General features: G+C 37.6%; 1 protein-coding gene across 5 annotated transcripts in view; it reads right to left on the bottom strand.

Moving 5' to 3' along the window:
* Nucleotides 1-20,879, bottom strand: part of tenm2a (teneurin transmembrane protein 2a) — a 273,356-nt gene that overhangs the window by 64,809 nt on the left and 187,668 nt on the right. For 4 of the 5 annotated variants that reach the window (XM_026281000.1, XM_026281002.1, XM_026281001.1 and 1 more), the window contains 2 exons: nt 15,743-15,952; nt 4,271-4,508 (listed from right to left, as the gene is read on the bottom strand). In XM_026281000.1, coding sequence (XP_026136785.1) covers nt 4,271-4,508; nt 15,743-15,952 — 448 coding nt within the window. The remainder of the gene's footprint in view (nt 1-4,270; nt 4,509-15,742; nt 15,953-20,879) is intronic. The other variant, XM_026281004.1, reaches the window with a different exon arrangement.

The raw sequence follows: 20,879 nt of genomic DNA, 5'->3' as shown, positions 1-20,879 counted from the left end.
GCAATTTTGGGCGAAAAACCTGACCGGAAACCTCAAGAGATAAAATTAAGGTAATAAACAGAATAAATGGGGCATTAGAGTTAAACAGACTGCTTTTGCTACTGCACAAACTATGCTTCAAAATTACTGAGAATTTTAACTGAAAAACTGAGAATTGTATGCATTATTATTTTACAAAAGAGGAGCCAAGTAAAAAATAAATAAATAAACAAACAAAGAACATCTCAGAAAACAGGTTTACACTCAAAATTGAATTTTATTCTAGTAATACAACATGTTAATTTCATAGTTTAATGTTTATTCTAGGAAAATGGTGACATTAAGTTTAATATATTTGTTGAGTTAATTCTCAGGAGAAAAAATGCCTTAAATCTTGAAAAAAAGAAGCCTATTTTAATATAGCTATTCTCAAATTAAAATATAAAATAGTAATATTATTAATTAGAATATTATTATTATTATTATTATTATTATTATTATTATTATTATTATTATTATTATTATTATTAATATTATATAATCATTTTATTTATTTATTTATTTCACATTGTCTCTAATCCACTTGAAGAGAATTTTGAAGGGACAGTTCAAAAGTCAAATTTTACCATTATTTAAACAAACCAATTGTCACTCCAATGTTCAATTTAGTTTTTTTGTTGCTTTTTTTTGTTTTACATAACATGAAGGTGGGTAAAGAATGACAGTATTTTCATTTTGGGATGAACTATTTCTTTAGCACATAATGAAATGACATGTCAAGGAGCCTGTGGATCACGGTCTCTGAGGTTAACACTTGTGAGCATAGAGAAGAGAACAGGCACTTGCAGGATTCCACTGAGAAGGCCCACAAACCCGCCTGTTGCCCAGGAATGGTGTGTGTGATGCTGGTCAATGCCAGCACAGATCCTGGGTGGTCTGCTGGTGGTCCAATCTGCACACGTCAGTTCTCTATATCACGAATGCTCGCCACACTTCAGAGCCTCCGCAAATGCGATGAGTAATGCAGTTAATGAATGTGAATATATTGGAAATGAGTTTGTGAATTACACGTGCGTGTGCGTGTGTCTGACAGGTGGCCCATCTGCACTGACAGAACCCCAATTAAAAAGCTGCAGTGAGAGGGGCGGGGCCTGCTAGCAGGGGAACGGGGAGAGGGGCCAGAGTTTGGGCCGGCTTCCTGGCTTGGTGAGGTTTGGATTGGTGTGGGGAGTGTGGTTCTGTCTTAGCAGATGGCAGGCTTAGTGCTGCTGGGTAGCCCTGATGGCTTCAGTACAGGAGCCCATTCTAACACACCTGAGCATCCACCAACGTCAGGCCTTCATTTTAGAACCACTTCATAATTTTGTGAGCAAATGAGGAAGGATTGTGTGACAATTATCTAGTGCCAGTTAGCTGTCTTAATATTACCCAGCCATAAAGCCGATAGATATTACACACATTGGCAACTTCCAGTGATTTATGATGACGGCGCAGAGAACCGAAGGATGCAATGCAATGCTGGAACCCACTGGAGTTTCCCGCCAAGAATAGTTGAAGAAATATCATCATTTGTCACCTGTCAGCTTTGGTGCTGCTTAGCATATGCTTTTTGGTGCGATATTACAAACAAGTTCATTTATAGATGAATTAATTCATGTATTTACAATTATAGTACTTTATAAATAGTAATATACATATAGATGCATACATACACATAGATACAGACTCAAGTTTGGAATCATTTAGATTGTTTATGTTTTTGAAGGTCTTATGCTCATCAAGACATGCATCTATGTATCAAAATTACAGTAATATTCTAAAAATATTATTACAACTTAAGATAGCTGTTTTCTATTGGAATATATTTAAAAATGTATTTAAATCCTGTGATGCCAAGCTGTATTTCCAGCATCATTATTCCAGTTTTCAGTGTCACGTGATCCTTCAGAAATCATTCTAATCTGCTGAAAAGAGCATAAGAGATTTCTTTAACATCCAAAACAACCCCCCCCCCAAAAAAAAAGCTTAGTGTGTGTGAATGTGTAAATAATGAAATATGCTTTGAGGTGTAGCGTTGATTCAAATTAAAATCCAGTGAAATGTGAGAATGACTAATTAAAAATGGCACAAATTGTATTTATTAGCATATGAGCATAAAGGTTTTGAAATAATGAAGCTTAATCTTAACATCTTAATTCTAAAAATTATAAATGGCACTCATTTTTAATGGCAAGACCATGAACAAAACATAACAGGTTAATAATAATAGGTTAATAGGTTATAAACAATAATAGGTTTTCTGCTCTGATATAACATTCTGTTGTACATTGTAGCTGTTTTGCCCCCACTGGAAACTCACAGGGTTTTCAACCTTCAGGGGGTCCTGAGGGCATTCCAGGGGGTCCATGCAGAAAATAAATAAAACATAAACAGCTGAAGTTTGGATGGCATTTTTATTAACCAATTTCTAAATAAAGATCTATTTGCATTTTATAATAAGTTTAATGTTCTTAATGAACGTTATTATAAAGAGTTACAGAGAAAATTAGCATTTTAATACTAAGAGTCCCTATTTTGCTCAAAGTCTGGCTGGGGGGAGGCCTCGGGATCTTTAAAGATTGAAAAGACCTAACACAGACCACACAAAACATCTTCTGGGTAAATTCTGATGTGGAAGGTGCCGGTGGGCGTGTCCACATAATCAGCAGCACAAAAAAGCCAATCAAACAGAGCAGACAATTAACGCTGGAGGTCACAGGCATATTGTCAGTATATGTGTGCGTCACAGGGTGACCCTGAACTGAAGATAACCTTGTCAATCTCCAATCCTGTACATAGCAGTCCTAGAGCTCTCATGTCTGAGAGATGCATGGCCCATGCAGACATACAGGACAGCCTTAATTACAGCCAGTCAGGAACCTGCACTTCCAACAGGCCTGAGACCTGTCCTGGTGAATTAAACATGCAGTTCGACCTCATGAATAGTGCATGCGAGTATGCTGCTTCTCTGATCTGGGAACAGAGGAGGTGACCCTCTAGCCAGAAGAAGAAACATACAGAGAAAAAAGCGAGAGAGAGAGTGTGAATGAGAAAGCTGAGGCACAGGGGTGAGTGAATGTGTACGCATGAGAGACAGAGCATTTGTATTTGAGGAAACTATGAATGCTAATACTCTAAAAGCCCCGCATGCATAATACAGTGTGTATGTGTGATCTGTAAGCACACACTAGTGTATGTTTGGTACACAATTTATTGAGCGTGAAAGTCACATACCATAGTACTACATATTTTGCAAGCACAGAAATAGAGATAAATTGGTCAAAATGACTACCCTAATATACACTACCATTCAAAAGTTCAAGAAAGAACTCATCAAGGACACATTTATAATTACTAAATACATATAAAAGAAAAATGTAATGGCTGCTGAAAAGTCAGCTTCGCATCACAGGAGAAAATTAAATTTTTTATTGCCTCAATCAAATAAAATCAGTTTTAGAAAACATACAGAAGAGATTTCTTTAAAGCAAACAAACAAAAACTTTTGTTTATATTGTGTAATACTATAGTATATAATTACGGAAATAAATGCAGATCTAGGCACTGTTTTCAAATTACATTTTACATTTAAAAACAACTATTTATTTACTTCTGCAATTTTAGAAAATTACAGAATTAAATGCAGAAATAGGTAAAAAAAAAAAGAAAAAAAAATAATCATATGACTAGACCTGTCAAAATACCTAAATTGCTTCCACCCAACTAATAACACTCCTAGAATTTTAATAAAAGCAACACTTTGGATTGAGACAATTTCTGTCACATTGCACTCAATAATCCTGCTCCCTGGGGGGCACAAAGAGATTGTTTTGTCAGAATTAGGATATAACCTGCTATTAGTATGCTCCTTTCTGTGAGAAATGTGTCTCTAACCACTGTGTCTTTCACTGTGTGACAGTGAAGTTTCCTGAATGCAAAATTGTCATTTATTTCCATTTACACGACAGTAAGATTTAGTTCTCCAAACTGACTGGAAACAGTTTTCAGGAGTGCTGTGACAAAATGATAAACAAAAAATATTTATTGTGTCTATTATTACTCATATTGTGTCTAAAATCTAAGCTACTCACTGTTAACTTTTTAATTATACAGGGCTGCTTTTCCAAAAAGCATCGTTAGCCAATTATGCTCACCAGTTCTGGTATATTCTATTGTTAATGCCTGATATGCACCATAGTCGCTTTTGAGAAACGCACTCAGATGTGTTGTCTGCAAAAAACTGGTCACTGACCTGGTCTCCAGCGGGACGCTGCTGTTGAGCACCCAGCTGTCCTGCAGCTGCACTGACTCGGGGGTGGTGGGTCCTTCGCCCGGGACGGACGGAGGGGCGTGGATGGGGTTGCGGCGGCCGCTCAGTGTGTTGCGGTTGAGCGAGTTGGCAGAGGACTGGTGGTGCGACAGCGTCTGGTGGTTGTGCGGTGGAGGGATGGGCGGCCGCAGGGTGGACTGGCTGTGATGGTTTGGAGCTCCTGGGGAAAAATTATTGAAAAACCCTTTCATCAGACTGTCAATCAATTAGCAATCGGCAATGTCAAAAACTGTGTTAAGCGATGCAGGAAATCCGAACAAAATAACGGCACTGTGAGGGTGAAGTGCAATCAGAATAAACATCAAATCAGGGACGAAAGGACGCTCTCAGTGATGACAGCCTGCCAAAGCTGTTTGTGTTGTTATTCTTTCTTTCCAAATTCGCATGCAGACATTCTGAGATGACAGGAAGCCCCTAAAACACTCAACCACCCAGCTTGTTAAGACGCTTGTCAGACAGGAAACTCCTGTGTTCTCGTTTTGAGTTGCGCCGGCGTTGCTGGATGCTGTGTTTTCGTACCTCATGAAGCAGCATTAATTGACGTTGTTCGGCTCAGTGTAATCCTTACTGCAGCTTGAATTCGGCGCATGAATCTGTAGGAAGCACCAACTCTGTTTGACTCTTTTACCGTGAAACACTTTGTACACGGACACGGCTGCGGTGCGAGGCTCTTCACTTCAGGGCTGCTTTATATGAGGTAACCTGTGGTGCTCGGGAAACGTCTGGCATGTAATTTTAAAGCAAAAAGAAAACAAATCTCTCTATCATGTTACATTTATTACTCTTGTCTATCAGAGGAAAACTGAAAGAGAGCGGAGAGGAGGCCAGACAAGAAGCATCAAACATGCTCCTAATAATGTTTTCCCAGGAAACACGGAGTAATGCAATAAAGATGAGCCTCCCAATCCAAGTTTCCTTCCCACCAGCACCCAAAACCATTTCCATCTTCTCAGCCTGCCCATCTCATGCTTGTTGATCCATGACAGTTGCCTGAGAGCGAGCTCCACAGCCTGATCCCCTGTCTATTGCTGTCAGGAGTCTGATCAGTACAAGCAGATGGGCTAAAGGAATGCATGAATCAGGCCTACAAAGAGACTCACATGCTCACTGCACTGCAAAAAAAAGTGATTTTCTGTCTTATTTCCAGTACAAACAACCAAACATTCTTAAATTAAGATATACCCCAAAATGAAAATTTTGTCATTGTGTACTCACTGAATCTCAAGTGAGTTTTTGTTTAACACAAGAACAAAAATTTGTCAATTTCTATATCAGGTTTATTTTTGGACCATGTTAGAAGCTAATTTCAATGACAAGGTTAATGTCAAAATATTGAGTAAAAAAAATCAAGAAAGCAAAGTACCATGATACTTACCATAGTACTCCTATAGTGTAACTTTGAAAATGGATAACAGTTAGCTTTAAAAATTGTAATAAATAATAATAATTGAATAATTAAATATTAGAACAATTTTCCAGACTCTCGGTTTAATTTCAAACAAAAATAATTATTAAATATAACTACTCACTCTCAAATCTAAATAGACTGCCCCTTGGCTATGCAATGAGATACATTTCTTATTTTGTACGCAGGAAATACGATCTGTTTGCTTGTCCTCTGCTTAGCAAGTGTTTGCTCTGCGAGACACTAAATCTGCGACAGTAAAAAGCCTCTTGCGCTCTCTCTCCTCTTATCCTCTTCTTTTCTTTTTAAACACAAGAATGTGCATTTGCCAAGGACTATGAGAGAAGAACGTGCATGTGCGGGGGATTAAATTCATGAACAAAGAGTATTGACAAATACAACGTCAAGAGTTTGTTGTTACAAACTAAATCCAACCAAAGGAGAACAGATCAAGTGTGTGTGTGTGTGTGTGTGTGTGTAAGTAGAGTGGATCAGTGCTGGCCTGGCCATGTAATCTGCTGTTTCTCGCTGTATTACAATGGCAACACTGCTGGATCAAACATGGAATGAGTGTAAAGTCGGTCCCTGAGTGCTGGGAATTGGGAGAGATCATGGCGCTCAGGCACAGTGGGGTGGGTGATGGGGTCTGACCCCCTGTCTAAAGATCACTGAGGACTGATCTGAGCTCAGCGGTCCTATGGCTTTATCTAGGGGTGACACACTCTGATGACTCAGACTCTGATCTGTTATCAGTGAGCACTGAGGGATGAAAGATATTGTGAGAAATGTCTCATAAAGACATTGGGGGGGGGGGGGGGGTGAGGAAATGAGGACATCATTTTTATTTTTGGGTGAACTATCCCTTTAAATAACCCCTAGGCAAGGCTAAAATAATTGAGACATGAGATACAAACTAAATGCATTATTTAATGATAGCAATACATATTCAGATGAACTGAAATAATAAGCAAGTATACTGTACACAATAAACAAACAAACAAATATGATTTGGTACACAATTTATCTTTTTAGCATAATTTAGACTTTTTATATGATAATTTTAATTATAATTTACTTAAGAATTTTTTTCTCATAGGAAATCACATTAAAGGGGGTTAGATTTTGAAGATTTTCAGTATTTTGAATAGAACATTTCCTGCTTTCCATGTTATGATATTAGCATTTCATTTAATATTCATGTTTGAATCATTTAATTGATTTATACACTAGCAGTTCAGCAACAAGTATCATATATACTTTTAGAACTTTACACATTTACACAATACTTAATATAAAATGTAATTTACCTGCCACATAGAACACTTATTTGGACATGAAAACTATTGAAACTTCCAAAATACTAGATGAAGGTGGTGATGCAATCCCCCCCCCACCCCACCAACACACACATCTTATCCCACTCCCTCCTACATTCAGATTCTACCAAGTTTGCAGAGCATAACTATGAAGGTGATCCTGCAGTGCTAAGGTGAAGTAAAGTTTAGTTGCTGTCTCTCATTAGCTCTATAGGTGTGCTGGAAATAGGTCTGGACATTGTTAACTTCTGTTTAAGTGTACTTTTGTTTGTAACACTATGTATGGCTGTCTGGGGCCACAAGATGAATGCCTCTTCTTCTCTAGAGGCATGATCCCTGTGGCTGGAGTAAAAGTCCTCGTCAGCAGGCTGCTATAACAGTGAATCTGGAAGACGTGGCCTGATTTTGGGTCCAGGTGCAGGGTGAAAAAGGGCAGTGTACAGATGTTCAATGTGGAGGGAGGGGGGTGAACTCTTAACCCCAGAGAGACATTTAGCATCTGCCAATACACACTCAAACACCCTCCTGAAGTGTGTACACAAACCCAAGGTCACAAACACATAAATATGCATGCAAAGAAACATCTAAGGACAGCAAAGTAATTAAAACCCTAAATGCCTGTTGGGAAGTTGGGAGGTAACTAGTAACTAATAAACATGTACTGCAATTCAAAAGTGTGGGGTTGGCATAATTATTTCATATTTTTGAAAGGAGTATCTTATGCTAAGACTGCATTTATTTGACCAAAAATACACTAAAAACAGAAATAATATCAAATATTATTTACAATGTAAAAGGATTTTTTATTAGTATATATATATATATATATATATATATATATATATATATATATATATATATATATATATATATATATATATATATATATGTTTATATCATTCTGTGATGTGCTTTTCAGGATTCTTTGATGAATAAAGTCTGAAGGACAGGATTTCAGCATTATTTATGATAAAATAACAGCATTTCACTTAATTTATATATACATATATACATACATATATATATATATATATATATATATATATATATATATATATATATATATATATATATTTTTTTTTTTTTTTTTTTTTTTTTTTACAAATGCTTTTGCACTTTTACCTGCAAAACTGGCTTTAAAAAACTGTTTGCCCAAAGCTGGAGAAAACAACAAATGCAAAAGCCACTTGTGGTCAAGGCGAAACACTGTAGTCTCCCCTGTCAGCCCTTCCTAGACTGATGAAAAGGCTGCTTTCATATTCATGAAGAAGCATTCTTCATTCGTAAACCTCTGCACGCATCATCAACTTTTATCCCGCGTCGACTATGAAATGGCTGTGTCGAGGCTCTGTGTGTGTCTGTGTGAGGGTAAAAATTCACACCCGCAGCGCACAGTAATCACTGTCCTTTTCACTCTTCATGTCTCCTTTACTCTAGGACACTAACAGATTTATACAGCCTAACATACTTATTTTAAGAATGAGTAATTGAAGGTTTACTTTAGAGGAAAATCGAGGTTTGAATTTTTTAATGAAACTAATTGATGCCTATGATAAACAGACTGACTGATGCACACGTATTATTCTGGAAACTGTACTAAAAATGAGATGAGACTATATAATTGAAACCTCTGCACAAACGATCAGACAGTTATGTACCAAGGACACATTCAAGGATAAAGCTAAAATCCAATCCCCCTGTTTGGCTACAGTTAAACCAACAACAGCTCACAGACACCAACACAAATTGAAATAAAACGCTGGACATTAGCGGCAGAAACCATAGGAGTGAGTACATAAATGTCAATTTGGGATGATAAAGGAGATGGGAGAGAGGCCCTGGACCACAGGAGGTAAAACAGAGTGTGATTTTAGTGGAAAACGCTTGTGAATAAATAAAAGAATGTAATTAGGAAACAGCCACGGAGACCTCCTACTCTTATAGTCTTAAACAACCAACCCATCCCACCATTTTCACTGATAACACGGTGGTTTTCTTTCGCCACTGACAGTGCCAAGATTCAACTCTCGGCAGATTGCAGCAGAGGGCCGGTCGAGTATAGATTCCTGTTCACATGTGCTGTAAACAACAGCAATACAATGGAAGATGAAGGTTATTTTGGCACATAATCACCTAGAAATAGGATACATTTTACAATGTGGGTTTGGCATGGTCCAGTTATCACCTGCTGGTAGATGCCAGAACTGCATCATCTGGCTACAAAAAGCATCTTACAAAACGGACAGCTGTCCTCGATTCAGATTGATTGAGCCGCGTTCAAAGTGGTTCCAAAATGACTCTCCAAAATACACCTGTGCCAGTGTGTATGTTGCTGTTTCTTTCTGTTGCTTGGCAACCACTTGCAACAAAAGGCTCTTCAGATTATAAAAAGGTAAGAAAGAGACGGTTCTTTAAAGAACCTTTGTCTGAATGGTTCTTCGTGCAACCAAAAATGGATCTTTTACGGCATCGCTGTGAAGAATCTTTTTAGCACCTTTATTTTTAAAAGTGAACTAGCTGTTATAAATTCACTGTAAGCCACGGCTTCTTTTGGATTATTGCTTTATTTCACCATTGATAACCATTCTAAAGTTGCTGTCAATTGTAAAGATTTGATCATTTTTCCATTTTGATAAGTCACATGGCATTTATGGCTCTGACGATTGGCTCAAAACTTCCTGCCAGCAGAACTAAAGGCCTATTAGCAGAGATCCAAACACATAATTCTCATAACCTAAACCAGCACAGCAATTGTTAATGTAAAGCTTTTTCTACAGTAGGTATTCCAGACCTCTTTGTTTACAACACTGCTATATGAATATTGTTGTTTTAAACACTGCAGACATATTAACTGCAGTCATGGCCTAATGGATAGAGAGTCGGACTTGTAACCGGAAGGTCATGGGTTCGAGTCTCAGGTCAGGCAGGGATTGTAATAATAACCAGCGCTCTTTCCATCTTCAATGCCACAACTGAAGTGAGACCCTTGAGCAAGGCACTGAACCCCAAACTGCTCCCCGGGTGCTGCAGCAATGGCTGACCACTGCTCCAGGTGTGTGTTCACTGCTGTGTGTGTGTGTGCACTTGGATGGGTTAAATGCAGAGCACAAATTCCGAGTATGGGACGTCACTTTCATTTTTTTTTTACTTAATTTGCAACTAAAGTGTGTTATTCTACACTCAACATTCCAGCAAAAACCTGATATGACAACATCATTAATAGCAACTCCTAGCAAATAGAATAATAAAACTCCCAGGCAATCAATAGACACAGAATTTATAAAGAAGACAGATAGCAGACATTTTGCTTCCAAATGCACAAAAAACACTCCGACTTTTACTCACACACAGTAATGTGATCTGACTGAACTCACGCTTGCGTGCTAACATACTCACATGTGCTCAGGCTAAGAATGCTACGCATTCGTTCACTACTACACGCACACTGGAAACATGTACACCCCCTACAACTTAAGCACCAAAGCACTGAGGATTATGTGTGTGTGTCTGAAAACACTGAAAGCGTAGTGGAGTTTTGTGCCAGTCTCAATAGCGCAGCGTGGAGGTCATCTAGCTTGACACAGATCCAAACCTACATGGTTCAGCTCGCTCTTACTAAAAGCAGATCCCCACACACAGTCCGGCCTGCCTGAGGTTAGCACTTAAACCCACCCCCTGCTCTTTCTGGGACCATGCCTGTGCCGGGCAGAGCAGAGCGGAGGCGCTGAGCAGGATGCAATTGGCTTTGAGTACACTGCATTAGTTTCACAGTAGAGCTCCGGAGGCACACTGGCAGCGGGAACAGAAAGCCACCATGTTTGTTTTCCAGGCCCAGCCTCAGTAAAAATGTTTATTGATATTTTCTGTGGTTCAGCGCAAGTGTTGGATGCTGAGGAAGGATGCCCGCACAGCAGCCGCAGCCAAGAGGAGCAGTAGGCGTCAAGACTTCTGCTTTCTTTCTCTCATAAGAGCAGAACACTGGCCTAAATCTTACAGAAATTCAAACGGCTTTGTGAAGTCTGTTTGTTACCATCTTTAGCAGTCCCATTTGTGAGTTAATTTCTTTGAACTGGTTCAAACTGACTTGCAAAGCATTTGTAAATCACTTGATCATAAGAGTAAAACATATTAGAACCATAATTTGATACAATCTTTGTAACCTAATAAAATAAAATAAAAAAAAGTTTTTAACTTAATTTATTTGACTATAAAACAAATCCTGAAATTAGATTTTTGCTGAGGAAGATTTTTGCAGATTTTTTTTTTTTTTTTTTTATAAAGTTCTTAGGGCATTATTTTCTTTTCCCTACTGAAGGTTTGCATTATTGTGTTATTCATCAGAGCACAAACATGCTAATATAAAAGCAATAATTATAAAAAAGCAATTATGCAATAGTACACCCTTAATTACCACTGCAAACAGAATGAAATTAGCTTTTAAATGTGGGTGTCGAGTCTAAACTAAATAGCTTCCACAGTTCCCTTATTTTTCTTCACCACCTTTAATACATTCCGTCCCTCTCACTAACACGCGAATACAAAAACAATAACTAAATGAATAAATAATAACAATAATAATAAAACTTGCGCAACAGCACATCGTTAATTACCACAGCATGAAATTAAATTAGCTTTAAAAGGCACTGTCAAGTCTAAATGGAATTGTTTTCGCAATTTCTCCAAAATGATCACTCGTATTAATTAGTTAATCTTTTTCTCAACAGGTTCACTGAATGAACCTCTTTTCAGTCCCATTTCTCATCCCTCATAAAGACACTTACAGATGCCCGCTCCCTCAGAGTGAAGGGACAGCAGCTGGTCTGGAGGTCATGCTGTTGAACTCCTGGACATTTATTCTGAGGTTTAATTAAAACACAGCTCGGTTGGTGGTAACAGAAGTAAATGCAAGCTGTATGCTGGGCTCCGAACGAAACATTTCCCTCACATTCCGCCTCTTTGGCCCAATCCCCTCCTGTAATGAGCAATAATAACAGTCTGCGAGAAGAGTCATCAAATCAGCCTGAAAATAAACAGGCTTTTGAAACCCCTCTCTAAAACCCTCCCACACACAAACACACACGGCCTTCTGTTCTGAGCACAAAAGCTTAAATACCCTAATACAAAAACAATAACTTAAAAAAATAAAAAAATAAACTATTATGCAACAGCACGTCTTTAATTACTACTGCAAAACAGCATAACATTAGCTTTAAGGGGGCATCCAGTCCAAACTAAATTGTTTCAACAGAATTTCTTCAAAGCACACGGTGATTAAAAATTCATTGCATGAGGATCTACGGCTGATTTCACTGGCAGGAGTATGTGACTTTGGAAGTTGCTAAAAATAGCTAGCCGACACTCTCCATTTATAATAAATGGAAAGAGATGCAAACACAAGCTCTTCCTACACACACACACACACACACACAGTGGCTCTTTCCAGGAGCTCTCTTTGGAAAGACACCTAATGCCACAAATCAGCTTCAGTGTTTTTCAAATATACAGGCCGTGAATCACATTATCAGCAACCAAATTAATGGACTTTTTTAGAGGGCATCATGACTGATTTCATTATTGATAATAAGCAGAAATGTTTCTTGAGCAGCAAATCAACACATTAGTATGATTAGTAAAGGATATTGTGACACTGAAGAAAATTCAGCTTAGGAATAAATGACATTTTAAAACCAATTACAATCTAAAATGTTATTTGAAATTGTAAAATTTCGCAAAATGATTGTTCAAAAAAGAAATAAAAAAAATCTTACCAACTCCAAACTTTTGGATGGTGGTAGATTTATTTAAAAGAAAGTGTTTTCCAACCTTCTATGGCTTCATTTTTACAAGCCTTTATGTTGAATTTCATCACATTTCTAAGAGAGCTCTCTTTAACACAGCCAGGCTGCCAGTCACAGAGCCTCGCTGACAGCTGCAATAGCTCAAGTAATGACTGTGGCACCGTGTGCATGCCACCAGTGTCAGCGCTACCCACTGGCAGAGACGCAGTCCAGCTGTGCAATATAACCCACTGGAGCACAGACCTGCAATAAACACTAACAGAAATATAGAGATACACATCGCTCTCCTGAATACTGAAGTTTTTATATGTTTACATTCAAAACCAACCAGTAATAAACAGACTTACCAGACTCAAAAACATCTACTTAGAGCACTTGACCAGATATTTCAATTCCTGCACGGCAATCACCCTCAACAAGCTCACAGGACATTTAATTGGACTTAATCTCACGGAAACGCACATTTCCAATCTCAATCCAACACCCCAAGATGTAAAACACACACACACACACACACACACAAAGAAACTAAACATTCTCAGACTTGTACACAAAATCCAAGCTCAAGGCAATATGTTAATAAGCTAATTATTTAGTGCTTTATTTTCAGGCTAATTGCATGCGTTGAAACTCCTCAGAGCTGAATGTGTCATCAGATCAAGGAAATGCAAACTATATGACAAACTTGCAAAGAATATGAAATATAAATAATTATTTGCAAGCATATGATATTCAAAGTAGTTATTTTTTTCCAAATGCGATAACGACCCGTTCATTACAAAAACAATGAATGGCATTTGTCAAAGCGGTCTTATAGAGCTGATTAGAATATAGAAATATACAGATATTTTCTCCCAAATTAAAATTGCAGCATGATTAGGGTAATTTAAGTACCAAAGTGATGCAAGAACAAAAGAACTAATAATTGTATTATTATTTCCACCACCATCATCATCATCATCATCATCATCATCACTATTGTTGCTGTTCTGTTGTGTAGAGGCTGACATATTTCTAATACTAATCAGTTAGATTCTTAAGCAAAAAATCTATTTTTGCAATTTCCTTTCAGCAAATGCAAATTTGATGGCAGCTCAGAAGAAAAAAACGAGAATACTAACAGGCTCAACAAAGCTATTAGTGGTCACCTTGCCTGCATTGAGAGACACTGTGATTTCCCCTCTCCAATTTTTGATCTTCTCTCATCCATAATCCTTCTGCCGTCGTTCTAGAGCCGCGGAGCTGGCAGTGTTGGAGTGAATTTATTTACAGCGTGGTTAGTCTGCAAATGATTGATGTTGCTGCAGCAAACAGTAAACCAATTAGAGGCATGATGTAATGTCATTTTAAAAGGTTTATAATCGCGTTGCTTCTGAACTTGGGCCCCTGATCAGACGTAATAAAGATTTATAGCAGATCAAAGGAGAGGCTAATGCCATTAACAATAGATTATATTCTAGCAGAAATTACATTAACAACTTTTTTCCCTCCTCTCTGCTAAATATATCCCCTGGATTGCAGATTTGGACGCGGGGCAAAGTTTGGAGGACTGTGCAGCGTACGGAGCATTAATTACTCTGAATGAGCACAGCTGTACTAAGACGACTCACACACACACTCTGTTCAGTCTGACCTGTTATAGTGAGCTTCTACACAGCCTGTGAAAGTGTAATAAGTCACCATAATATAAGTGCTTCCTATGCTGCACCCTTGTGGGAAACCAATGCTGTTTGATTTAATTTCCATTTGTTGTCACCATGAGCTTCATTCGTCATAAATATAATCTATTCCTATAACAAAATGACCTTTTCAGAAACAATACTAACACTACGTCCTAACCACAAAATGACAAACAATAAACCCAATTTCTTCCATGTTGTGGGCCATCCATACAGACCTTGTTAAGACATCAGAAATCCATCCAAACCCTTCCAAGTTACACCAGTTTAGTTATTTACAGTGTAAGTTTCAGTTATGAACAATTATTTCAGTTATTACAAACCTGCTCCACTTTAAATATCCAACTTTGTGTAAGTTTGCATCATTAAAATACTATTTTGGTATAATTTCGATATGGCAGTATTTATACAAATAGTATTACAGTATAGTTTAGTTGATGTAATTATATCATTTTTTAAATATTTTAATTTAACTTTCATTTATATTTCTGCCAATTTTAGTTTTAATAATTTTATCAATTCAACTTATTTCAGTTAGATTTTTGTTTTAATTTAACAACAACAAAAAACATTTAATATAATTTTAATATAACTAATTTGTAGTTTGAGAAATTTGAGTTTTAATCATTTTAGCACTTCAGCTTATTTCAGTTAATTTGCAAAAATAGCTTTTCTAAATTCCATTTAGTTTTAATCTAATATTTAATCTAATATTTTTATTTTATTTTTATTTCAGCTTTATCTGAATAAACAACAACAACAAAACATTTTTTAACAGTTTTAGTTAACAATAACAACACTGTACTACTGTATTACTGATGTGATAGCTACTGTAGCAAAAGTGTCTGAAAAGAAATATCAGATCTGGATACATAAAATTTTAAGAATGACTGATCTAAAAATACATATCTAAGACAGAGGAAGAGGAGGGAAAACTGAATTTTTTCCCTGTAGTGTGACAAAACCATTCCTTTTCAGTGGGAGGTACTGATATCAACCGTCATGATCAACAGCAGTCACTGTCAATGTTTTGAACAACTCGGTTTTTATCTCTCATTTTGTTGATGATATTGTATTTAGTTAAAACACAGTGTTAGGAACTATTATTTTCATAGTGGACAAAAATACAGGACACAGAAAATGAGTAAGATGGCAATGGGGCATCAGCCAATGAGATGTGAGTGGGAGGGGCTTACCAGTAGGGGGCTGGGCCCGGAGCAGGTATGAGTTGGGGGAGATTTGGTCCTCTGGGTGGGGCTCCAGCATGGTGTGGGAGGAGCTGCTGTCCAACAAGGGCACTTGACACTCCCTTATGGTAGGCGGGGCTGGATGAAGGGGGACGGGTGGGGGAGAAGGAGCAGGGGGCAGGAGGCTGGAGGAGGCTGTGGAGGGAGGGAGGGGACGACCTGAAGAATGGACAGATAAAAGGAGGAGACAAACTTGTTATGATCATGTGACATGACACAGGGCAGGTATCAACATACTAACATGATAGACGAACAACATTTAAACATTCTACAGCAAGCAGATTGCACCGAATCAAGTGACAAATGAACTCATTTATGTGATAATGCACTCATGTGATCAATTGTATTCGAATGACTTCAATGAAAATCTCTGAAGTCAACATCAAATGGCTTTTACAACCCATTTTACTTTTGTGATATTATGTGTTTCCATGTGAAACATCAAATTTAATACAAAAAATGCTTTGCGAGATTTGATTTCATCCATCAGGAATTGACTGGCTCATGAAAAGTGTCTGTTTCATAGTAAAATTCGTTCAAAAATATGAGTTTGGAGTGGGTTAATGGAGCACTATGCCCCTCCTAAAACACCTTGGGAACCCATTTCTGAAGAGGCTTTTTACCCGATACGTGTAGGATGAAGATTAAGTTCACCCTTGAGAACATTATTATGCATCCCAGTAGTAATACTTCTACAAATGTATCGTACTTTACTGTTATTGCCGTAAACTTTATTATATTAACCGGGAACTTTTACAAGGCTCCATTGCTTACAACAGTAGCCTGAAACAATGCATAAGTAGCTATCTGCTATTGGTTTCTATTAATTATTCATATTAAGTTGTTTCTGAGCAGTGCAAGTTTTGTCATTTTGATGAATGATTATGGAAACTTTTTGAATTTAAAATAACGTACTGATAAAATATGCTCAGAAACATGTATTAAGAAAATAAATGGTCAATTTTGTAATTTTGATGAAGGATTATGATTTTTTTTCCTCTTAAGAACAACATGTACTGATAAAATGTGCTCAGAAAAATATATTAAGAAAGTAAATAGGGTGAATTTTGATTTCAAGCTGACCTTAACCATAACAGTCCCCTGTGCTGTTCATGTTGCACAATGCACTCATAAAATATTTCCAAGGTGTTTCTCATAAAAGCAAGCTATGAGGTCACAAAGGAAATTTATGGCACAAGTTATATGAGCCCATAAATGCATGCAAAATTTATGTGCTCACACCTGTGCATAGATAACGTGGGCTGAAAATGGCATCATGCTCAGCGTGCATTGAAAATATACAAACAAAAGTACCGTGACCGAAGCAAATAGTTGGAATGTTCATGTACATGTGTGTGTGTGTTTGTGAGTTATGGAGTGCTTGGACTGCAGAACAGCAGACAGGAAGTGCTGCTCACAGCATTTTTTTGTCCAGTAAAACTCCACGCTGGGAGCATTGCATGAGCACATTTACACACAGACACAGTCTACTTCATCACTGTAATACAGATGTTACGGATGTGATTTCCCAAAAGCATCCTGTAATAGAACCATATACATGCGCTATATGACAATAAAGAGCCTGCAGTTATGAAGCACAGGTAATTTTTTTGCTGCGAACAAATGCACGAAGGGAGCTGGGCAAAGTCATTGGTTTTAAATGCATCTTGAGTTCCTGAGTAATTGCCATGACATCAGAGGTAAAATTGCAATGTTTTTTTTTTTTTCTTCAAAGAAGCGTGTGCAGTCAGTCCTCATAAAGGCGGAGGAATTAGGAGGCTATTACCTATCTTAATTACTCCTGCAAAGACAGCACTGAGGGAAAAGACAGTGCTCGCTATTATCTGAGGACGACTGAACGGCAATCTTTTAAGATTCAGATCAGTAAAACTAAAATGACAATGTATTGGCCATCGTTTTAATTGAGATCAAACGAAGACTGTGCACTTTCTGTCTTTTAAGAGTCGCTTTAACTTCAAAAAGCCACATGGTACACAAAACAGATTATCAAGTGCATACACACAGCTTCACTTTCATCTTCCTTTCATCACATCAACCCCTGACTGCCTGTTAGCAGGAATGGAAGAAAGCGAGAGGGTGAAGAGGTGCTTTTGTAGAAGACCTTGAATGCAGAAAGTGTATGAGCACATCTGACTCAACTTCCCTCTTCAACGCTCGTCACACTTCTCCCCATGACTCTTTTGTCAGTATGCGGTCATTCAGGGATATTGAGTGAAGGTTGCTGGCTGTGCCTTGTGTTATTGATTTGGTTCATTGCTGCCTGTGTCAGAAACACACCTCCATTCACACACTCACTCACAAAACACAGGGCCCCAGTGCAGCGAGCTTATTCGATAGATTTGATTTTAATATTGTTTCTATATTTATTTTAGATTTCATTTTAGGTGGCGAGTCCAAGCAAGGATTTCGTTACAGTTACGTTTTTATTTGCTGTTTTAAAGTATTATTAAATATAAAAATAAATAATAACACACTAATAACAAAAATGTAATTGTTAACTTAAATTGACGAAGTAAACAAAAACTATACACATCAACTAGCATTCAAAAATATTTATAAATGTTTTTGAAAGAAGTCTTTTATGCTCACCAAGACCAAGTTAAAACAGAAATATTGTGAAATACCTTTGCGATTTAAAATAAACGTTTTCTATTTTTAAAATGTAATTTATTTCTGTGATGGCGAAGCTGTCACAGTCTTCAGTCTTGGATGATCCTTCAGAAATTATTCTAATATACAGATTTTCTGCTCAAGAAACATGATTATTACTATCAGATTTTTTGTTGTTGTTGTTGTGCAAACTGTTATTTTATTTAACAATATTTTGATTAACAGAATGTTCACAATCAACAGCATTTATTTAAAAAAATATATTTTTTGTAACAATATAAACGTCTTTACTGAGATTTTTGATCAATTTAATTTGCTAAATAAAACTACTCATTTCTTCTTACCTAAATTGACAACAAGTCTAACTATATAAGGAAATATAGCCGGCTGATTGGATTGCTTGTTAAGAAGACCCCAGGGACATGGGGCAGAGTCCCTGTAAATAATAAAGAGAAAGACGAGGAAGGATATGTTTACCGTCAGCATTTCATAAAAGCATCTATGGCAAACGCATCTGAGAACCAGTGAATGGGAAGAGAGAAACAACGAGAGAGAGATATGGGGATCTTCACTAATGCACAGAGGAGATGAAAAAACACTGAAGAGCTCAGCGAATATGCAGATGAAAGAGCGCGAGGTTAAGTGTGCTGCTGGCTGATTAGCTTGACTTCTAAAGAGAAGGAGTAAGAATTCGACCATAAAAACACAGAACGGCAGAGCTGCATATGGGTATCTGAGGATACTGTAGAAGAGCAGCTGGAATTCTGGGAACCTGTTCTTGTCAAACAGTAGACAGAAGCAGCGTAGGTGCACCAATGAGTCATTTTCTCTGAACAGAAACAGAGAATCATATGTGTTAAGTTGCAATGAATACTTAAAACAGTTCAGAGGCAAAATGTTTATTGACGTTGAACTCGTTTTAACAAGCACACAATATTCATCACACAAAACCATGACACCATTTTCAATGGACCATTGCTTCAATAATGAGAGTATTTATGGCACTGGACAAGAGAAGCCTGTGTGTGTATATGCATGTGTGTGTGTGTGTGTGTGTTGGGGGTTATTAAATTTTTAAATCACTTTAATTACAAAAAAAGGAAAAATTGCATTAGGTGGCCAAAAGCAATTATAGGAAACTTAATCTCCTTTGCAATTAGGCTCAGGGGCATTTTTTAACTATTGTAATTTATTTTTGCTACATTTCTATAAAGGTCAGTATAAATTGCTTTGTGTTTTTAGAACAAAGGCTCGTTAGAAGGGGGCTGGATGGGGGGGCACCTGTTCCTCTAGATGATTCTTCTCCTTTGCCGTCCTTCCTAAATTCCCGTTATCTCTCTGGGAGGGGATGTGCTACTGTGGATCTGCGGATTTGACCTCGAACGTCCCCTTGAATTATTTTTAAAATACTATCCAATTTTTGATTTCCTGAAAAGTATCAACTTTGTGCTACTTTCAAAATATTGCACTGGTAGTTTGAGCATCAAAAAGTTGTTTTAATGTGTAATTTAGTCAAACGCAGCCTTGGGTGAGCGTAACAGACTTCTTTCAAAACTTTCCAAAACTATCCAAACCCCAAACTTTTGAACGGTAGTTTGTATTTTCTGGAACTTTTTGTCTATTAGAAATGCTTGGGGAAAACATATTTTCAAGGTTTTGCCAAATGAACAATCAATATCCAGATTCAAAACAGTATAACCTATTGAACAGACTGTAATTCTATCCCGCACAGGCTTGATTTTATTACCATAAAATGAAATATGCTGTCTACTCTGACAGAAGTCTATGAGCATCATTTGTGTACCTTTCCACATTGGCTGGTCTCCTAGAGCTAAAAAGAGCTGTCAGAAGTACTTTGGGATCAGTCTCTCATTACCCAGCGTTTCTCCAATGTCGTTGCTTTTAGGCTTTACTCCATTTTGATAAAACTCGATTTGGAAAAGTTTGTGGACTGACTACTTGAAAGTGCACTGTGATGCTTGGCTTCACGCAGTTCATAATTCATCAAGTTTAAGCCAGTGCCTTGTTTTTTGAATGCTGCTGAGTCGAACTTTTCCATCACTTGTTGGAGCCTCTGGGTAAGTGCGCTCAGAAAATTACATTATGTAATTTAATACCATTATGTGAAAATCATTTCGGTAGATTCACGGATTATGGGATAGAAGTAGACATGCCGCTGACTGAAGCGGTCCTGTCGGCAAAGTCTTGTGAATACGCTCGCAGACGCATCCTAATACCGCGGCCCGGGTCTAGCGGCAGCACTAAATATCTCCACCCATCTGGCCAGTGAGAAGACGGTGAGCCAAAAAGGCCAAAAAGCTCTGGAAGAGACAGCTGGAACCCAGTCAGATGGAAAGTGACAAATTACCGCCCTAATGAGAGCCATTCATAATTTCTCCCAAACTCTCTCCTTCCCTCTATTTTCATCAACAGCACACCTACACGTTTAGCACAA

Source organism: Carassius auratus, chromosome 14, assembly GCF_003368295.1.
Source record: "Carassius auratus strain Wakin chromosome 14, ASM336829v1, whole genome shotgun sequence".
Taxonomy (NCBI): Eukaryota; Metazoa; Chordata; class Actinopteri; order Cypriniformes; family Cyprinidae; genus Carassius; species Carassius auratus.
The sequence above is the reverse complement of the archived record's forward strand: the minus strand, read 5'-3'. Positions and strand labels throughout refer to the sequence as shown.